The sequence below is a fragment of the Delphinapterus leucas genome, chromosome 8 (assembly GCF_059928025.1).
Source record: "Delphinapterus leucas isolate spDelLeu-1000000601 "Yukka" chromosome 8, BTC_Dleu_Yukka2, whole genome shotgun sequence".
Classification (NCBI taxonomy): Eukaryota; Metazoa; Chordata; class Mammalia; order Artiodactyla; family Monodontidae; genus Delphinapterus; species Delphinapterus leucas.
In genome coordinates, this window is record NC_143136.1 from 19,725,120 (window position 1) to 19,742,371 (window position 17,252).

At 46.6% G+C, this 17,252-nt stretch overlaps 1 protein-coding gene across 5 annotated transcripts; it reads right to left on the reverse strand.

Moving 5' to 3' along the window:
- Positions 1-1,168: 1,168 nt before the first annotated feature.
- On the reverse strand, positions 1,169-17,170 carry LOC111171816 (C-X-C chemokine receptor type 2). 5 transcript variants are annotated; one of them, XM_022567656.2, is made up of 5 exons: positions 15,752-17,170; positions 15,274-15,508; positions 14,327-14,679; positions 13,175-13,355; positions 1,169-4,945 (listed from the first exon to the last, which is right to left on the reverse strand). In XM_022567656.2, the coding sequence occupies exon 5, from the start codon at positions 4,918-4,920 to the stop codon at positions 3,856-3,858; it is 1,065 nt and encodes a 354-aa protein (XP_022423364.1). In that variant the 5' UTR covers positions 4,921-4,945; positions 13,175-13,355; positions 14,327-14,679; positions 15,274-15,508; positions 15,752-17,170; the 3' UTR covers positions 1,169-3,855. The 5 variants fall into 5 exon arrangements, with proteins under 5 accessions (XP_022423364.1, XP_022423366.1, XP_022423367.1 ...); XM_022567658.3 differs by lacking the exons at positions 13,175-13,355; positions 14,327-14,679; positions 15,274-15,508 and having other exon boundaries at positions 15,752-15,790; XM_022567659.3 differs by lacking the exons at positions 14,327-14,679; positions 15,274-15,508; positions 15,752-17,170 and having other exon boundaries at positions 1,169-4,835; positions 13,175-13,439.
- Positions 17,171-17,252: the final 82 nt, after the last annotated feature.

Consider the following 17,252-nt stretch of genomic DNA (forward strand, 5'->3'; position numbering starts at 1 on the left):
AGAGTGAACTTGGAACAAGGGATTATTGTTGAATTAATCCTACTTGTGTTTTTGTTTCGTTTTTTTTTTTTTTTTTTTTGCAGTACGCGGGCCTCTCACTGCTGTGGCCTCTCCCGTTGCGGATCACAGGCTCTGGATGCGCAGGCTCAGCGGCCATGGCTCACGGGCCCAGCCGCTCCGCGGCATGTGGGATCTTCCCGGACAAGGGCACGAACCCGTGTCCCGTGCATCGGCAGGCGGACTCTCAACCACTGTGCCACCAGGGAAGCCCAATCCTGCTTGTTGACTGCAAAAGGAAAAGCACTTTCGTGAGTTAAGGGTAGTGGTTACTGAAGCTCAGAGGTTTGCCTCTGTCTGCCTGGAGAGGCCTCTTGTCATAGTCACAGCTGCTGTTTCCTTGATTTAATGGTCAGAGAGTTGTTACCATGAAAGGGATTGGAACCTGGTAAAAGTTTGGTGACAGTGAAGTTCAGTTCCCCTTGTTTCCTTACTTCCTTAGTAGACTGCTCAGAGCCAGAGCCCCTCCTGCCCAAGACCCTTCAGAGACAAGCCCTATGAACAGGAGCTGTGCCAGGGTGAGGCACTCTCTGTTTTTATTGTTTATATACCCAAAGCCCTGGAAGAGTAGGTTCTCAATACTGTTGAAGGAATGAGTCCAATTCTTTGTTTTGTCTGGGTGACATAGTCATTTTCCCATTCTGCATGAGTGCCCTTTTGTCAAACCTGAATGATGGGTGTGTGTGTGTGTGGGAGAGGGGAGAGTGTGAAGGATGACTCAAAGTGAGAGTTGCTGGTCGAGCTCAGAAGAGCTCTCTGACTTCCAACTGCCCAATCCAGCTGATTTGGTAGACTTTCTTGGCCGTTCTAAGTCCCACCCTTGACACTCTTGACTCCTGTTTCACCCAAGGATACGAGAAGCACAAGATGATCCCAGGACATGTTTCCTTCCATAATACATGTTCAGCAGCAGGAGGCTTGGGCTGGGGAAGAGGGAAGAAATACCAGCCTCCATCTTGATTTTAGACCTTCTCTCTATGTACCCGATAAACAACGAAGGGATTTATTTATTGTACAGACCCTCATTCAGGACCTCTGCTCGCTCTTGCCCGACCTCTCTGTAGCACTTTGGATGTTTTTTGTTGCAAGTCATGAAATACCCAACTAAAAGTAGTTTATACAAAAAAAAGACATTTAATTATCTCACTTAAGAAGTTACAGGTAGGTGGTTCCAGTGGTTCAAGTTTGCCTTTTTGGAACTAGGTTTTTTGTTTTTAATTGTGGTAAAATATACATAATGCAAAATTTACCATTTTACCCATTTTAAAGTGTACGGTTTAGTGGCATTAAGTATATTCACATTGTTGTACAATTGTCACCACTGTCCGTCTCCAGAACTTTTTCATCATCCCAAACCGAATTGTGTACCCATTAAACAATAACTCCCCATTTTCCCCTTCCCCCCCAGCCCCTAGTAAACACTATTTTATTTTCTGTCTCTATGAATGTCACTATTCTAGGTACTTCATATAAGTGGAATCATATAATATTTGTGTCTGGCTTATTTCACTTAGCATAATGTTTTCAAGGTTCATCCATGCTGTTGCATATATCAGAATTTTATTCCTTTTTAAGACTGAATGATATTCCATTGTAGGGGTATATCACAGTTTGTTTATCCATTCATCTGCTGATGGGTATTTGGGTTGCTTTCACCTGCTGGCTATTGTGAATAGTGCTGCTATGAACATTAGTGTACAAATATTTGTTTGAGTCTCTGCTTTCAGTTCTTTTGGGTATACACCTAGAAGCAGAATTGCTGGATCATATGGTAATTCTATGTTTAATTTTTTGATGAACTGTCACACTGTTTTCCACAGTGGCTATACCATCTTACATACCTACCAACAGTGCACAAGAGTTGTAGCTTCTCCGTATCTTTGCCAGTGCTTGTTATTTTCTTCTTTCTTTCATTCTTTTTTTTTTCTTTATAATTGTCATCATAATATGTGTGAAGTGGTACCTCATTGTGGTTTTGATTTACATTTTCCTAATTATTAGTGATGAGCTCTTTGTTTATGTCCTTTGGGGAAATGTTTATTCTCTAATTCTTTTGCCTATTTTTGAATTAGGTTGTTTGCTTGTTTGTTTGTGTTTTGCTGAGTTGTAGGAATTTTTTATAAGGATATTAACCCCTTATAGGATATACGATGTCAACTATTTTCTCCCATTCTGTGATTTGCCTTTTCACTCTGTTGATAGTGTTCTTTCCAGCACAGAAGTTTTAAACTTTGATGCAGTCCACTTAAACTACTTTTTCTTTTGTTACCTGTGTTTTTGGTGTCATATCCAAGAAATCATTGCCAAATCCAATGACCTGAAGATTTCCCTTTGTGTTTTCTTCTAAGAGTTTTATAGTTTTAGCTCTAACTTTAGGTCTTTGATCTGTTTTGAGTTAATTTTTGTGTATGGTGTAAGGTGAGGGTCCACTTTCATTCTGTGCATGTGGATATCTAATTTTCCCAGCACAATTTGGTGAAAGACTGTCATTTCCCCCATTGAATAGCCTTGGCACCCTTGTTGAAAATCGTTTGACTGTTTATGCCTAGGTTTATTCTGGGCTCTTTATTCTCAGGTTCTTTTTATTAAAAAATCAATTAATTAATTAATTAATTAATTTTTGGTGCATTGGGTCTTCGCTGCTGCTTGCGGGCTTTCTCTAGTTGCAGCAAGCGGGGGCTACTCTTCATTGCAGTGCGTGGGCTTCTCATTGCAGTGGCTTCTCTTGTTGTGGAGAACTGGCTCTAGACGCACGGGTTTCAGTAGTTGTGGCTTGCAGGCTCTAGAGCGCAGGCTCAGTAGTTGTGGCGCATGGGCTTAGCTGCTCCGTGGCATGTGGGATCTTCCCGGACCAGGGCTTGAACCCGTGTCCCCTGCATTGGCAGGCGGATTCTTAACCACTGTGCCACCAGGGAAGTCCTCTCAGGTTCTTTATATCCTTTGGCTCCAACAGCTCGAGTGTGTTGGGCATACTTTTCGTCTCATTTCCACAAAGTGGCTGCCTTGGCACCACACTGCATATCCTATAACCATATTCAAAAGCAAGAACCAAAGATATGTTTCCCTTTCTCTCTCTCTCTCACATCAGGAATACTTCCCAGCGGTTTCCTGGCCTCAGTAGACTTCTTAAGCAATGATGCACTGAAGCCACTTTGTGTGTGCTTGTGAAGGCAGATTATTACATTTTCTAGATCTTGTGATCTCGTTGCTAAACACTGCCACCTTGAAATCGGTCATGGTGGGAGCATTTATTTATACCACGGAACGTGGTAAATGCTACAAATCAAGACTTTTTCCCCCAGGAAAGTGATTTACCAGCACACAATTTGCCTTTAATTCTTATTTATCAGAACCAGATGATATGGCCACTGCTGGCTTAAGGAAGTATGAGAAAGTGAGTATCTGTCATTTTCAGCCTCTCTCAAGGGAGGTGAACTTCGTTAGCCGGCAAGGAAAGGGAGAGTTGGGGAAGCAACCAATGGTGTTTGACACTAATGCCTCCCAATGGTGGGAACTTTTTGTAATCACTTAAAAGAATATCTTCAAAGAATGCCAGAAGACAGAGTGCTGTGGTCTCGGTGGTAGGATGGACTGAGCTCTAGCAGTTGACATGGTAATTACGATAAGAGGTGGGGGCCAGGGCTTTCGAATCCATAGCTGGGGGCCTAGTAAGGATGTGGCCTCAGCAACTTCCTGTAACCACAATGGGGGGCTGCCTGGACACAGGGCTGTGAGCCGCCAGAGGACATGCGGCTTGGGGCGGATGCTGAAGGGAAGAGAGGAGCCCTGCGTGCGGTCTCAGAGGGTAGTAGACGTGTTCCCTGAAGAAGAGCCAACGAAGGAAGGCCTGCCGTCCTTGACCAAGAACTCCTTGCTGACCAGGCCATGGATGGCCATGATCCTGAGGAGTCCGTGGCGAAACTTCTGGCCAATGAAGACATAGATGAGAGGATTGAGGCAGCTGTGGAGGAAGCCCAGGATCTCGGTGGCATCCAGGGCCCGGCCGATGTCATTGCGGCGCTCACAGGTCTCCGCGATCACCCGGACCCTCATGAGAGTGTCTGCAACCAGGACCAGGTTGTAGGGCAACCAGCAGAGCAGGAAGACGAGCACGACAGCAAAGATGACCCGCATGGCACGGTGCTTCTGCCCCATGTGGGCCGCAAAGAGCGTACGCAGGGTGAGTCCATAGCAGATGAGCATGACCAGCAGGGGCAGGAGGAAGCCAAAGGTCTGGGGCAGGACCCGCAGCACCATGCGCCACTTCGTTGTATTGGCACCCATGTCCTCGTAGCAGACTGCGCTGGCATAGGGTGGGTGGATGGCCCTTCGGAAGACGAAGATGGGCAGGGCCAGGATCAAGGACAGGGCCCAGATGCCTAAACATATGAACCTGACCCAGTGCCGCTTCTGGGTCAGCGTGCGTGTGGCATGGACGATGGCCAGGTAGCGGTCCACGCTGATGCAGGCCAGCAGTAGAATACCACTGTAGAAGTTGACTTCCTTCAGGAGTGAGACCACCTTGCACAGGGCTGTGCCAAAGATCCAGCCCTTTGCCTTGGAGGTGGCCCAGACAGGCAAGGTCAGGGCGAAGAGCAGGTCAGCCATGGCCAGGTTCAGCAGGTAGACATCGGTGACGGAGCGGCCCACCCGGCTGTATAAGATGACCAGCATCACCAGGGAGTTTCCCAGGAGGCTCAGCAGGAAGACCAGGGCATAGATGACGACCACGGCATACTTGTTGATATCCAGAGATTCCGGGCGGCATGGGGCAGAGTCTGGTAGAATAGAGGGCAGGTCAGTGTTGTAAGTGTAATTACCAAAATCTTCGTCACTGTAGTTTTCCCAGTTAAATCCTTCCATATTTGAAGTACACTTAATTTCCGGCCTAGAGAAGAGAGACGAGGGTTACTGCACAATAAATCTCCCCAGATTCTAGTCTGTCTGCTCACAACATTTAGATAGGATTCTTTGTGTTAGCTTGTATATTACATGGAAGTAACTTTCACTTCAAGAAATGGCCGGAGCACTAAGATTTTGGAGACATATTTAGTAAAAAATGATACATTTCACAAAAAGTGTCTAGTTCCCTTCAACATCAGAGAGAGGTTCTTTTTTTTTTTTTTTTGCGGTACGCGGGCCTCTCACTGCCGTGGCCTCTCCCGCTGCGGAGCACAGGCTCCAGACGCGCAGGCTCAGCAGCCATGGCTCACGGGCCCAGCGGCTCCGCGGCATGTGGGATCTTCCCGGACCGGGGCACGAACCCGCGTCCCCTGCATTGGCAGGCGGACTCTCAACCACTGTGCCACCAGGGAAGCCCTGGAGAGAGGTTCTTATCACTTTCCATAACACTGCTATCACCCAAACCACTGTTGAAACTTCCCCTTGGATAATCCCTACAGAACATGTCTTGGATCCTCGGTGGTGGGCATCTCTGACTACTGAGGCTGATTTTAATGTCAGAAACATGAGGTACCATTCAGTTCTCAATCTGCGGGACTAAGCAGGCAATCCAATTGTGTTAGATCCCTAGGAAAAGATCATCAAGGCTTGACTATAAACCTAAGAGATGAGTCCCTTTGTCCAACTTTCTGAAAGTTATTTTAAAAGAAGTGTTCTGGAAAAACAGTCTGAGTGATAGCAGCATGGAGTTTCAGGATGCTCGAGCTAAGAGAAAGTTGACTCCACTAGTACAGCCCAGCATTTTTCTGCTGAGATGCGTGGGGCCTGCTCTGGGCATACTGGTGTAGTTTGAAAAAAATATATCAAAAATCATAAGCAGGTGGCTGACTGATTCTCCACATGGGTGGAAATGTAACAGATTATCTTGGGAGCTCTGAACAGGCATATTTTGCCATGTAGGGGTGAGCAGAGAAAGGCAGTATGTTCCCAGCCTAAGGAGGAGGGGCAGCAGGCAGCAGAGAAGGCAGGTGGAGACACACGATCCTTGTTTTGGTGGCTTTCAAGTCCTGCTGGGGACCCTTCCTGCCTTGCTAGTGAGTGCCTTCTTCCAAACCTGACTCGCCAGCACACCTAGCTAACCTCTGTGGGCTCTGCCCTTGTTATGGGGGTAGCAGAGAGCCTTCTTTTGGGGGAAGCTGCAGCCACCCTGAAAGATTATCCCAGTTTGCAAAGAGGAAGTAAAGTGACCAGCTACTGAATTAGCTTCCTTTTGAACCACAAAATATATCAGCATCATACCATTTCTTTATAACAAGATATGGCCATCCTGTTACCCTATGCCAGTCTGTAGCCCACCTCAACATGGAACCCAGTGTTAAAGTGAAGAACATAAAGTAAAAAGGCTCAGGACCTACCTCACACTCACTAGCATGATCATAATTTAAAAAGGACTGTAACGATGGTGATGAGGATGTGAAGAAGTTGAACCCCTCATACGTTGCTGGTGGGAATGTAAAATGGTGCAGTTGCTTTGGAAAACGGTTTGGCAATTGTTAAGAAAGCTAAATGTAGAGTGACCATACGACCCAGTGATTCCACTCCTAGTATACCCAAGAGAATAGAAAACATACGTCTGCACAAAAACTTGTATGTGAATATTCTTAGCAGCATGCAGCGAAAAAGTGGAAGTAATCCAAATGTCCATCAGCTGATAAACGGATAAGCAGATTGTGGTATACACATACAAGGGAACATTATTCAATCGTAAAAATTAATGAAGGGCTTCCCTGGTGGCGCAGTGGTTGAGAGTCCGCCTGCTAATGCCGGGGACGCGGGTTCGTGTCCCAGTCCGGGAAGATCCCACATGCCGCGGAGCCGCTGGGCCCGTGAGCCATGGCCACTGAGCCTGCGCGTCCGGAGCCTGTGCTCCACAACGGGAGAGGCCACGACAGTGAGAGGCCCGTGTACCGGAAATATAAAAAATAAAAAAAATAATGAAGTACTGATACAGGCTACAATATGGATGAACCTTGAAAACATTATTCTAAGTGAAAAAAGCCAGACACAAAAGGCTTCATAATGTATGATTCCATGTATGTGAAACGTCCAGAAGAGGCAAATTGTTAGAGACAAAAAGTAGATTAGTGGTTGCCAGGGGCTGGGGGCGGGGGAGTGTTACTGAGTACAGGGTTTCTTTTTGGGGTGATGAAAGTGCTCTGGAATTAGACAGTGGCAATGATTATACAATTTTGTGAATATAGATCTTCCTCAACTTACGGTGGGGTGATGTCCCAGTAAACCTATCATAAGTTGAAAATATCCTAAGTCGAAAATGCGTTTAATACACCTAACCTACTGAACATCGTAGAGTAGCCTAGCCTACCTTGTACGTGCTCAGAACACTTACATTAGCCTACAGTTGCGGAAAATCATCTAACGCAAAACCTATTTTACAATAAAGTGTGGAATACCTCAAGTAATTTATTGAATACTATACTGAAAGTGAAAAATAGAGTGGTTGCTTGTATGGGTAAAGGATGGCTGTAAGTGTATATCGGTTGTTTATCCTCATGCTTGCATGGCCGCTGCCCAGCATCATGAGAGAGTATCCTATTGTACATTGCTAGCCTGGGCAAAGATCAAAATTCAAAATTCGAAGTATAGCTTCTAGCTAAGGAGTATCACTTTTGCACCATCATAAAGTTGAAAAATTTTAAGTTGAACCATTGTAAATTGGGGACCATCCGTATACAAAACCCCACTGAATTGTATACTGTAAATTGGTGACATTTTTCAAAAAGTTTTTTATTGAAGTATAGTTGATTTACAATCTTGTGTTAGTTTCAGGTGCACAGCAAAGTGACTCAGTTACACATACACATTACTTTCTCCTTCAGATTCTTTTCCATTATAGGTTATCACAAGACACTGAATATAGCTCCCCATGCCATGCAATAGGTCCCTGTTGTTTATCCATTCTACACACAGTAGTGCGTATCAGTTAATCCCAAACTCCTAATCCATCCCTTTCCCCTCCATTTCCCCTTTGGTAACCATAAATTTCTTTTCAGTGTCTGTGAGTCTCTTTCTGTTTTTTTTTTTTTTTTTTTAGCAGTACGCGGGCCTCTCACTGTTGTGGCCTCTCCCGCTGCAGAGCACAGGCTCCAGGCGCGCAGGCTCAGCGGCCCTGGCTCACGGGCCCAGCCGCTCCGCGGCATGTGGGATCCTCCCAGACCGGGGCACGAACCCGTGTCCCCTGCATCGGCAGGCGGACTCTCAACCACTGCGCCACCAGGGAAGCCCTCCTTCTGTTTTTTAAATAAGTTCATTTGTATCATTTTTTTAGATTCCACATATCAGTGATATCATGTGACATTTGTCTTTCTCTGTCTGACTTACTTCACTTAGTACGATAATTTCTAGGTCCATCCATGTTGCTGCAAATGACATTTTTCATTCTTTTTTATGGCTGAGTAGTATTCCACTGTGTGTGTGTATGTGTGTGTGTTTGTGTATGCACATAAGATGACTTTTATAGTATGTGAATTATATCTCAATTAAAAAAGATTAATCAAAGGTCCTAGGAAGCTTTTCTCTTTAGCAGAAGAAACTGTTACTGTCAATCATACATAGCAAAAAAAAAGCTAAGTGAGTTTAGGGAAACTGGAGAAACAATGCCCCTTTTCCCTAGAGTGAGAGAATTCTTAGCCTTCACCTTCCTGAGAAGGTATTTCTCCCCTAAGTGATGGGAGCCAGATAAATTGCCTTCTCAGATAGAGCAGATTAGATCAGTCTGTGAACCTAAACGATGTGATGATAAGGATGGGGCCCAGTCTGGCCAGGAGGCAGGGACGGTAGTGAGAGGGGTGGATAGTACAGCTGGCTCAGCCAGTGCTGCTGACAAAGCCTGCGTGAAATCACTGACTCTGCAGCCCCAAGGTCAAGAGCAAGTCTGCTCAGAAGCCCAGGGTAATGTCTGATGCAGCCACAAGGTGGGTCACTCCCGGGAGAAGATGATCAGAGATGTTCCTAAGGGAGCCCGCGACCTAAGAGAAGACCACCTCTGCGAGTGGCTACAGAGCACGATGGGTGCAGACAGCTTGTGCCCTTAGAGAGGAGAACCCCACATTTACAAGCATTGGCCGCGAGAAGGCAGAGCTGTGGCAGCCGCAGAAGCTGCCTCGCAGAGGAAGCAGCAACAGCGAAGCATGTTTCACAGACAAGTCCTCATTCTGGATAATCCAGTGCTCGGCTGTGCCGGAGCTGGGCTGGAGGTGTACAGGCGAACTCCCGCTCCCAGACGTGAAGGCTCAGCTTCAGGGTCCAGAGGGAGACCATGCAAGTTAGGACAGAAGGAAGAGAACTCAGAAACGGGAACCAGGCCAGGGCAATGACCTCCAGCCACTGGAGGGTGAGGGAGGGGAATGTTTCGTTGTTGTTTGGTTGGTTTTTAATTTACCAGTCTCTGGTGAGGATGTTTTGACGTTAAAGGGAGAAACTAAGGGAAGGGTGATACACATCTGAGACCTGCTTTGTGCCTCACAGGTACATGGTCTCATTATAAATAGACAGTCACAGCAAGGTTCAGAAACCAGCCTGTGGTCACAGAGTCTCTTAGCGCCACAGCCCGGATTCCAACTAGGTGTGAATGGCTTCACATGCTATTTTCAGTCTACAGATATACTTCTCACAAAAAAAAAAAAAAAAAAAATCACAGCTCATGTATCAAATATAGCTGTAAGCTAAGTTCTTGAGATATCATGAAGTTAACCTGGCTCTGGTTCGCTCCCACTGTTTGATGTTTTGTGCATTGCTTTCTTTGCTATTCCTTAGGCCCAGAACGAGAGGAACAGCCCTTACAGGAATCAGAAACCAAATGCCCTTGAACTGACTGGCCCCTGCTGACCACCCAGTCATGTTCTCGGTAACGGAGCAGGAGATCCCCTCAGTGAATGGAACTGCCAGCCCCTTAATGACTCATGATAGTTCAAAAACTCATGGAAAGGATGATTCTAATTTACTTCATGAAAATGCTACATTTACAAAAGCCCAAACATTTAAGGCAATCTTTTTAACAACGGCAACACAATAACAACAACAAATGCAAGGTTATTTGTATACAATTCCAGTGTCCTTTCTCTCTAGAAATATAATCCACACATATTTACATTTAGTATAGGGGAAGAGGGCCTCAGTAGTATCTGGATCTTCCTCAGACCCAATCCTAGCCAAGGCAGGGAGAGCTGGCTGGGTCCGCAAGAGAAGGCGGTGGGCAGCCAGTTGCCCTAGGTGCTTGTTGGACAGAGGTGTAGGGAAGAGGGGCAGAACCTCTCCCTTTGGGGATAGGGAGGCCTAGAGAAAGAATGGAGAGACTGAGGAGTGTGGGGATAAATGGAGGGGATAAATGGAGGCTGGGTGTCAAGGGGGGGACAGAGAACAGAGACATTCTGGAAGGGTGTTCCAAGACTTACCAGGATTCTGGGCTTGTCACCTGTGGGACACCTCCAGGAAGGCAGATGTGCCTGACACAGAGGGCGGCGGTGGTGAGAACACAGTGGAGGAAGTGAGTGGTGGATTAGATTGCTCAACTCTGGGGTGGAGCCCCTGAGGGTGCGGGATGCCTTTGATAGCTTGAATAATTAATTCCCAGGTCAACTCTTTGATAACTAGTAGTCATTTTATTAACTGGCAGAGTTCACACTGGGAAGGGGCCTGTGGGGTTTTCTAGCCAATCTTTCCATTTCACAGATGACGAAACTGAGGCCCACCCAAAGGAAGTAGTTGGCCCAGGACAGCACGGATTTCTCTTATCTTTGCCCTGAGCTCAGCAGCCCCTGGCTCTTTCAGCCACCCTGTCTGACTCTCCCCGCAATCCAGCTGTCTCGGGCATCCCACGCTTACAACCCAGCAGCACTACTGCTCTTAAACATCTTTCCCATCTCAAAGGGGAACAGCTCTTTAAGGCAACAGAAACGGAACTAGCTTCTGGTGCGTCTGGTGGCTTTCTTCCCTGGACTTAATGCCTCTTGTCTCCACCCCATTCACCCTGGGCATCCTTAAAGCCTCACAGATTCCTTCTCCATGCCACACCCCTTTGAGAACTCCCACCCCCAAATGGGGGCCCGGTTCCACCTCACCTGGTCTTTCACCTCCCTCCCCAACCATCTGCTCTGACCGCATGCCTCTCTTAGGGCATTGCTACTTTTTCTTAGCTTGTCCACTTGGAATTGGATCTGCAGTAGCTACTACCTTTGGAACCAAGACCATCTAATTTGGAAAGAAAGCCATTTGGTAAAAGTTAAAATCCCACCCAAGTTCAAATACATTTTTGAAAACAGTGTTGAGTGACACCAAGAATGTATTTTGTCACATTTGCTGTTGATAATAATTGAAAGGATAAATCCAGGCACAGCAGTGAATGCTAATTCACTGCTCCCTCCTAAGCCCCCACCCCAGTGATTGATGCCTCAGCCCCTCCTCTACTCCTTACCCTGACCTGTTGCTCCATGCATCCCAGGGCCCACACAGTGCTCAAAGCCTGTGGCAAACTCATCTAAGCTGCCTACCCCCAGGAAAGAGCCTTTGAGTCTAGCTATTTAGCAAACGTTCTTTGTCACCTTTCTCTTTTCCATTGTGGAGAACACAGTGACTCCTTGCCAGGTGATGCTAAACCCAGGCAAAGGCCCAGGACACACAGAGAGAGGCCATGAGAACAGCAGTTAAGAACTCTGCTAGCCTAGCAACTCTGGGCAAGCGACTTTTCCTTTCTGAGTCTCAGTTTACTCATCTGTAAAATGAGGCCAATGATAGAATCTAACTAATTGGGTTGTGCTGAGGATGAAATGGGGGATTACCTGTAAAGCCCTTAAGACACATATAAAGCACGATGTTAGCATTTATTGATGTGATTATTATTACTGAAATAGTTAATTAACTAATAGCATGGGTTCTTTCCCACTACATCCCCAAGCGAGAGAAAGCATCGGGTCTGCTTTCGGGGCTGACTTCCAGGTACATCTTAATTTGCTTTAACCTGAATAGCAATAGTCGCGTTAGCTCTAACGTTGAGTGCCTGCTAAGGCCTAGCTTCCAGGGAAAGTGCTTTTCAGAATCTGTATCATTTAATCCTCACAACAACCCCATGGAGTGTGCACTTTCTGAATGAGGAAACTAAGACTCCGGAGTTAGGCAACTTACCTAGAGTGACGCAGATGAACTGACTTTTAAGCAGTTTTTGAGACTTTTTTTTTTTTTTAATCTGACTTCAAATCTGCTGTTGTGTGCACTGCTGTGTGGGGCTGAGCTCCACTAAGCACCTCTCTGTCCCAGACAACTGGGTGTGCAAAGGACAGCCCAGATTTGACATTTCCTAACCATCCTACTTCTTGATTTTCATTAGATTGATTTCATTTCCACTGAGCCCACAGCAGGCCTACCAATGGTGGGGTGAATACAGAACCGGCATCCAGTCCTGATTCTGCTGTTAATGGTCAGGGTGAGCTTGGGCAGGTCATTTCCCTCTGTGCCTCAATGTGGTCCCCTGGAAAATGAGATTAGCCACATGTGGCTACTTTAATATGTTTGTAAATGCACTTCATATTTATATTTAAAGTGCATTATACTGTGCAGTTAAAAAAATTTATTTTTGGCTGCGTTGGGTCTTCGTTGCTGCACGCAGACTTTCTCTAGTTGTGGCTAGCGGGGGCTACTCTTCGTTGTTGTGTGCAGGCTTCTCAATGTGATGGCTTCTCTTGTTGCAGAGCTCAGGCTCTAGGCACGTGAGCTTCAGTAGCTGTGGCATGCAGGCTCAGTAGTTGTGGCACACGGGCTTAGTTGCTCTGCAGCACATGGGATCTTTCTGGACCAGGGCTTGAACCCGTGTCCCCTGCATTGGCAGGCAGATTCTTAACCACTGCACCACCACGGAAGTCCCTTAAATTTAAATTGATTAAAATAAAATAAAAATTTAGTTTCTCATTTCAAGTGCTCAATAGCTACATGTGACTAGTAGCTACCATATTGGAAAGTGCAGATACAGGACATTTCCATTACTGTAGAAAGTTCATTTGTACCGTGCTGTCTTGGTGCAGACTTATTTTGTTTCTGCAATTCACCACCTCAGTTCTCAGGGCACTCAAAGGAGGAGACTGAAGTTTCCAAATTCCTTCTATCAGAAATAGTCCCCAGCAGCCCGAAGACCGAACTGCTCACCTACCTGTTGTTGCTGCTACAGCTGCTGTGTTATTGGAGTGGCCACTGATGCCTCCTCTGTGACTCAGGGCTTGATAGCTGTCACACGTGTTGGACAGGAAAAAAGCAAAGCAGCCTTTACGTGGAAAGTTCTGACCCAGGGCTGCTGAGGGGGAAATCCAGGAGGCCCACCAGGGGAGGTGTTCCTGCAGAGGAGCAACGAGGTCTGTTCTGGGACTCTGACTGAAGGCCAAGCCTCCTCCTGGCAATTGTGTAATGAGAGCTGGGAATTTTCATGCCTTCTTGTCTAATGGCTTCTGCAAGAGTCTGCCAATCTGAAGGTGGAGTTTTACCTAGTCTACCTCTGTCTCGTTTTCAACGTACACCTCCTTCTTTACAAGGGAGATGCAGGCAACCCTAGCCCCCAGCTGACACGTAAGCCTGAATTTGTGTGTACACTTTCTTCCTTCCTTCTAGGAGCAGCGTGAGAAGTGTCCTTCCTTCTCTTTCGGTCCTGCACCTGGCTGTGGGACCCCACTGCATCTCACGTCCTTGAAGGTCTTGCCTTGTGCACCCTCTGCTTCTCAACCACCTCTTTCCCTGAACTTGCATATGTCTTTCTCTCCCTCCCTCTGTTCTAGAACTCCTTTAGCGACCACTCCCCCTGGGCCCTCCATTTCACAGGCAAGCTTCTTGAAAAAGCAGTGAGCAGTTGCCTTTTCCACTTTGCCAACTTCTTGTTCACTGTTCAACCCACTGCAACCAGCTTCCTGCCCACTGTACTGAGGAAACAGCTTTTGCCAATGTTCCCAGTGACCTAGGGTTGCTAAATCCAGTAAACTCTTTTCTTAAATAAAGCTGTTTTAATATTATAAAAATAAACTGTGCATATTGTAAAGAAAACAGGTGGTAAAAAGCATATAAATTAAAATGTGATTCTCTTCCATCCTTCTGTTCACCTGTATCTTGTGAATATTTTTCCAGACTTCCCCCATGCACATACAAACATGTTTTTTCCTTCTTTAATAAAATACTATTTAACTAGTTATATTGTTCTGCACTTTAACAATGTATCATGTACCTATTTCACATCAGTACATATAGATCCATCTTACTCTTTTCAGTGATGACATAATGGCCCATGGCAAGGACATAACCTGACTTATTTGATAATTACCTTATAGATGAATATTTAGGTTCTCACTATGAACATTTTTGGATATTGGTCTTTGGAAACTTGTACGAGTGTTTCAGTAGCTTAAGTATAATTTTGCTGGGTCATAACTGTGCATGTTGATATGTTGATAAATACTACTCATTGCAGTTCAAAAAGACTGTTGCAGGGTTTCCCTGGTGGCGCAGTGGTTGAGAGTCCGCCTGCCGATTCAGGGGACACGGGTTCGTGCCCCGGTCCGGGAAGATCCCACATGCCGCGGAGCGGCTGGGCCCGTGAGCCATGGCTGCTGAGCCTGCGCGTCCGGAGCCTGGGCTCCGCAACCGGAGAGGCCACAACAGTGAGAGGCCCGCGTACTGCAAAAAAAAAAAAAGACTGTTGCAGTGTATTCTCCTATTACCAGTTTATAAAAGGGCCTGTTACCCTGTCTACTCATACTGCCTCATACTTGTCAATCATGGTAAAATACCTTCTCCCAGCCTGCAGTATGCTTTTTAACTGTATTTACGGTGAAATGGATACCGTTCAAGCCTTATCTTACTTGATCTCTGAACCATTTAACCCCACTGATCCCATTGTTTTCTTATTGCTCAGAGAACTTCTCTTGGTCTTATTTGTTACTTTTTTTCTCAATTCATTCCTCAAATAGGCATGTTCCTCAGAGTCTGCCTCGGTCCTCTTCTCTACCTGTTCTCCCTAGACTAGTCCTCCTGCCTCCTTGGCTTCAGCCCCAACCCAGTATGTGCCAGTGTCTCCTACACCTATAGTTCTCAGCTTCTCTTCTAAGCTTCTCTTTAAGCTCAAATTCTTACATTTAATCACTTCCTGAATCTCCCCTGAGGCCCCACAGATGCTGCAAACTCAACATGTAGAAAACCGGTCTCACGGAATTCCCTGACACGGGTGCCCCTCCTCCTTAACCCAGAAACAGGCGTGCCCCTCACGCTTGCCTTGCTCTTCCTCTCCACGGACGCCATCTCCTTAACATCTCTCTTGATTATCTCTTCCTCACCGTCTTCACTGATGGTATTAGGTCCCGCTTTATTTTCTCTTGCCTAAACTACTGCGTTCATCATGGGATGGCTGTGATTTCAGAGCTAGACTGTCTGTGTTAGGATCCCAGCAATGTCAGTGGTTGTAGACCTCAGGCAAGTTATTTCATCTCACTGGACGCAGTTTCATCATCTGTAAAATGGGGATAATGGGAGCACGCACTGCATAGAATTGTCATGTGGATTAAATGAGTCTATATTTATAAAGCAGTTAGCATGGTGCTTGGCACTGTCGGTTGCTGCTGCTACTTCTACTACCAACACTACCAGACCACTATTTTCCTAAATGCTCTCTGTGTCAAGTCTTTCCTCCCTCAATCCATCCCCCACTCTCTACCAGAACCATCTTCCTAAAATGTGAATTTGAGGGAATTACCTGGTAGTCCAGTGGTTAAGACTCGGCGCTTTCACTGTGGTGGGCCTGGGTTCGATCCCTGATTGAGGAAATAAGATCCAACAAGCCGCACGGTGTGGCCAAAAAAAAAAAAAAAAAGTGAATTTGATCACCCTCTTTCCCTCTTGCAACCCTTCAAAGACTCCCGTTGCCCTCAGGCAGAGTCAAATTCCTGCTATGGCACCTGGCGCCCCTGCATCTGACCCTGTGTGCTTCTCCAGACTTATTTCAGGCCATGCCCTCTTGTATCCTTAACTCTGGCCACAGGGAACGACCTGCAGTTCCCCCTCAGAGCTGTTCTGGTTCCGCTTGGGCCTTGGCACTCATTTCCCTTTTCCTCATCCCCACCCTCTTGGGCTGGCCAGCTCTCTCTCCTTTCCAGTTCAGCCCAGTCGTCACCTCCATGCATTGCCGCCCCCCTCTGTGCTCCTCTGCATCCCCGGGGTTACCTCTACAATGGCATCAATTTCGAGGATTTACAATCATCAGTTTGGCTGCTTCCTCCTCCTTGATGTGAGGTTCTTGAAAGCAGGGATTTCATATATATAGATATATATAGATAGATAGATAGATGAAATTTTCGTCTCCCCAAACCAGACACACACAGTGTTTGGCAAACCCTAGGCGCTTGATATCATTTTGTTGAGCACTTAATGAACTGACAAAGTGAGGAAACCAATGTACATTAGTGCATCCGAGTGACATCTAATTTAAAGAAATAATTATGTCGCCCATATTTCCCAGGGCACCCCCAGCCTGTGAGCACAAATGAAGTCACGTCAACAGCGATAACCCAGATTGCACTGTTTCAGACCCCGTGTGTTCATGCAGGGCTTACCCCCCCCCGTAGAATGCGCCCCAGGAATTTGGGAGAGTCTGTTGGAGGTGTCCCCCAGGTGCTCCTCTGGTACTGCTGGGCTAGACGTGTGCTCTGGACTCACCACTGGGGAACTGGTGCCCTTTCAGTGCCACGCTCTGGGATAGTCTATGGTGACCCTTGTGGAACCTTCTGCCGGAGGGTCCCTAGAGTCTAATGAGCTTCCCAATATCTTTGTGGAGCTTCTGTGCTCTCCGTTGGACTTGGTGGGGACTCCTTGGGGGGCAGTGTTGAGCTAGAGCCTGGCCTTCAGCATTGCCCTTCCATCCCTCCCAAACAGGGGGTGAAGGTCAAGCTCCCCCATTCCTGGCCCCTGATTTCCTCCTGAGCTCTTGTCCAGGAGCATCTTGCTACCTCGTAGAACATAGACTTCGGCTAGGTCCCCTCTCCCGCATCAGTTCCTCAGGTAAGTCTGAACTCCATGCTGGAGTTCCTACTAGAGTATGATATATTCTGCTGTAATAAGAACCTGCCCTAATGAAAGTATCTGAGCAAGTCAAACCTCCAGAAAGGGATCGCTGTCCTTTAGGGCAGGGGTGATTCTATTGCCTTGATTACCCCGGGAGCCCCAGCTCTGCCCCTTACTCCCTCCATCCCTGCCCCCCA

What these genes read in the sequence shown, in the direction of transcription:
- LOC111171816 (XM_022567656.2), bottom strand. Translation starts at nt 4,920, where the DNA reads ATGGAAGGATTTAACTGGGAAAACTACAGTGACGAAGATTTTGGTAAT.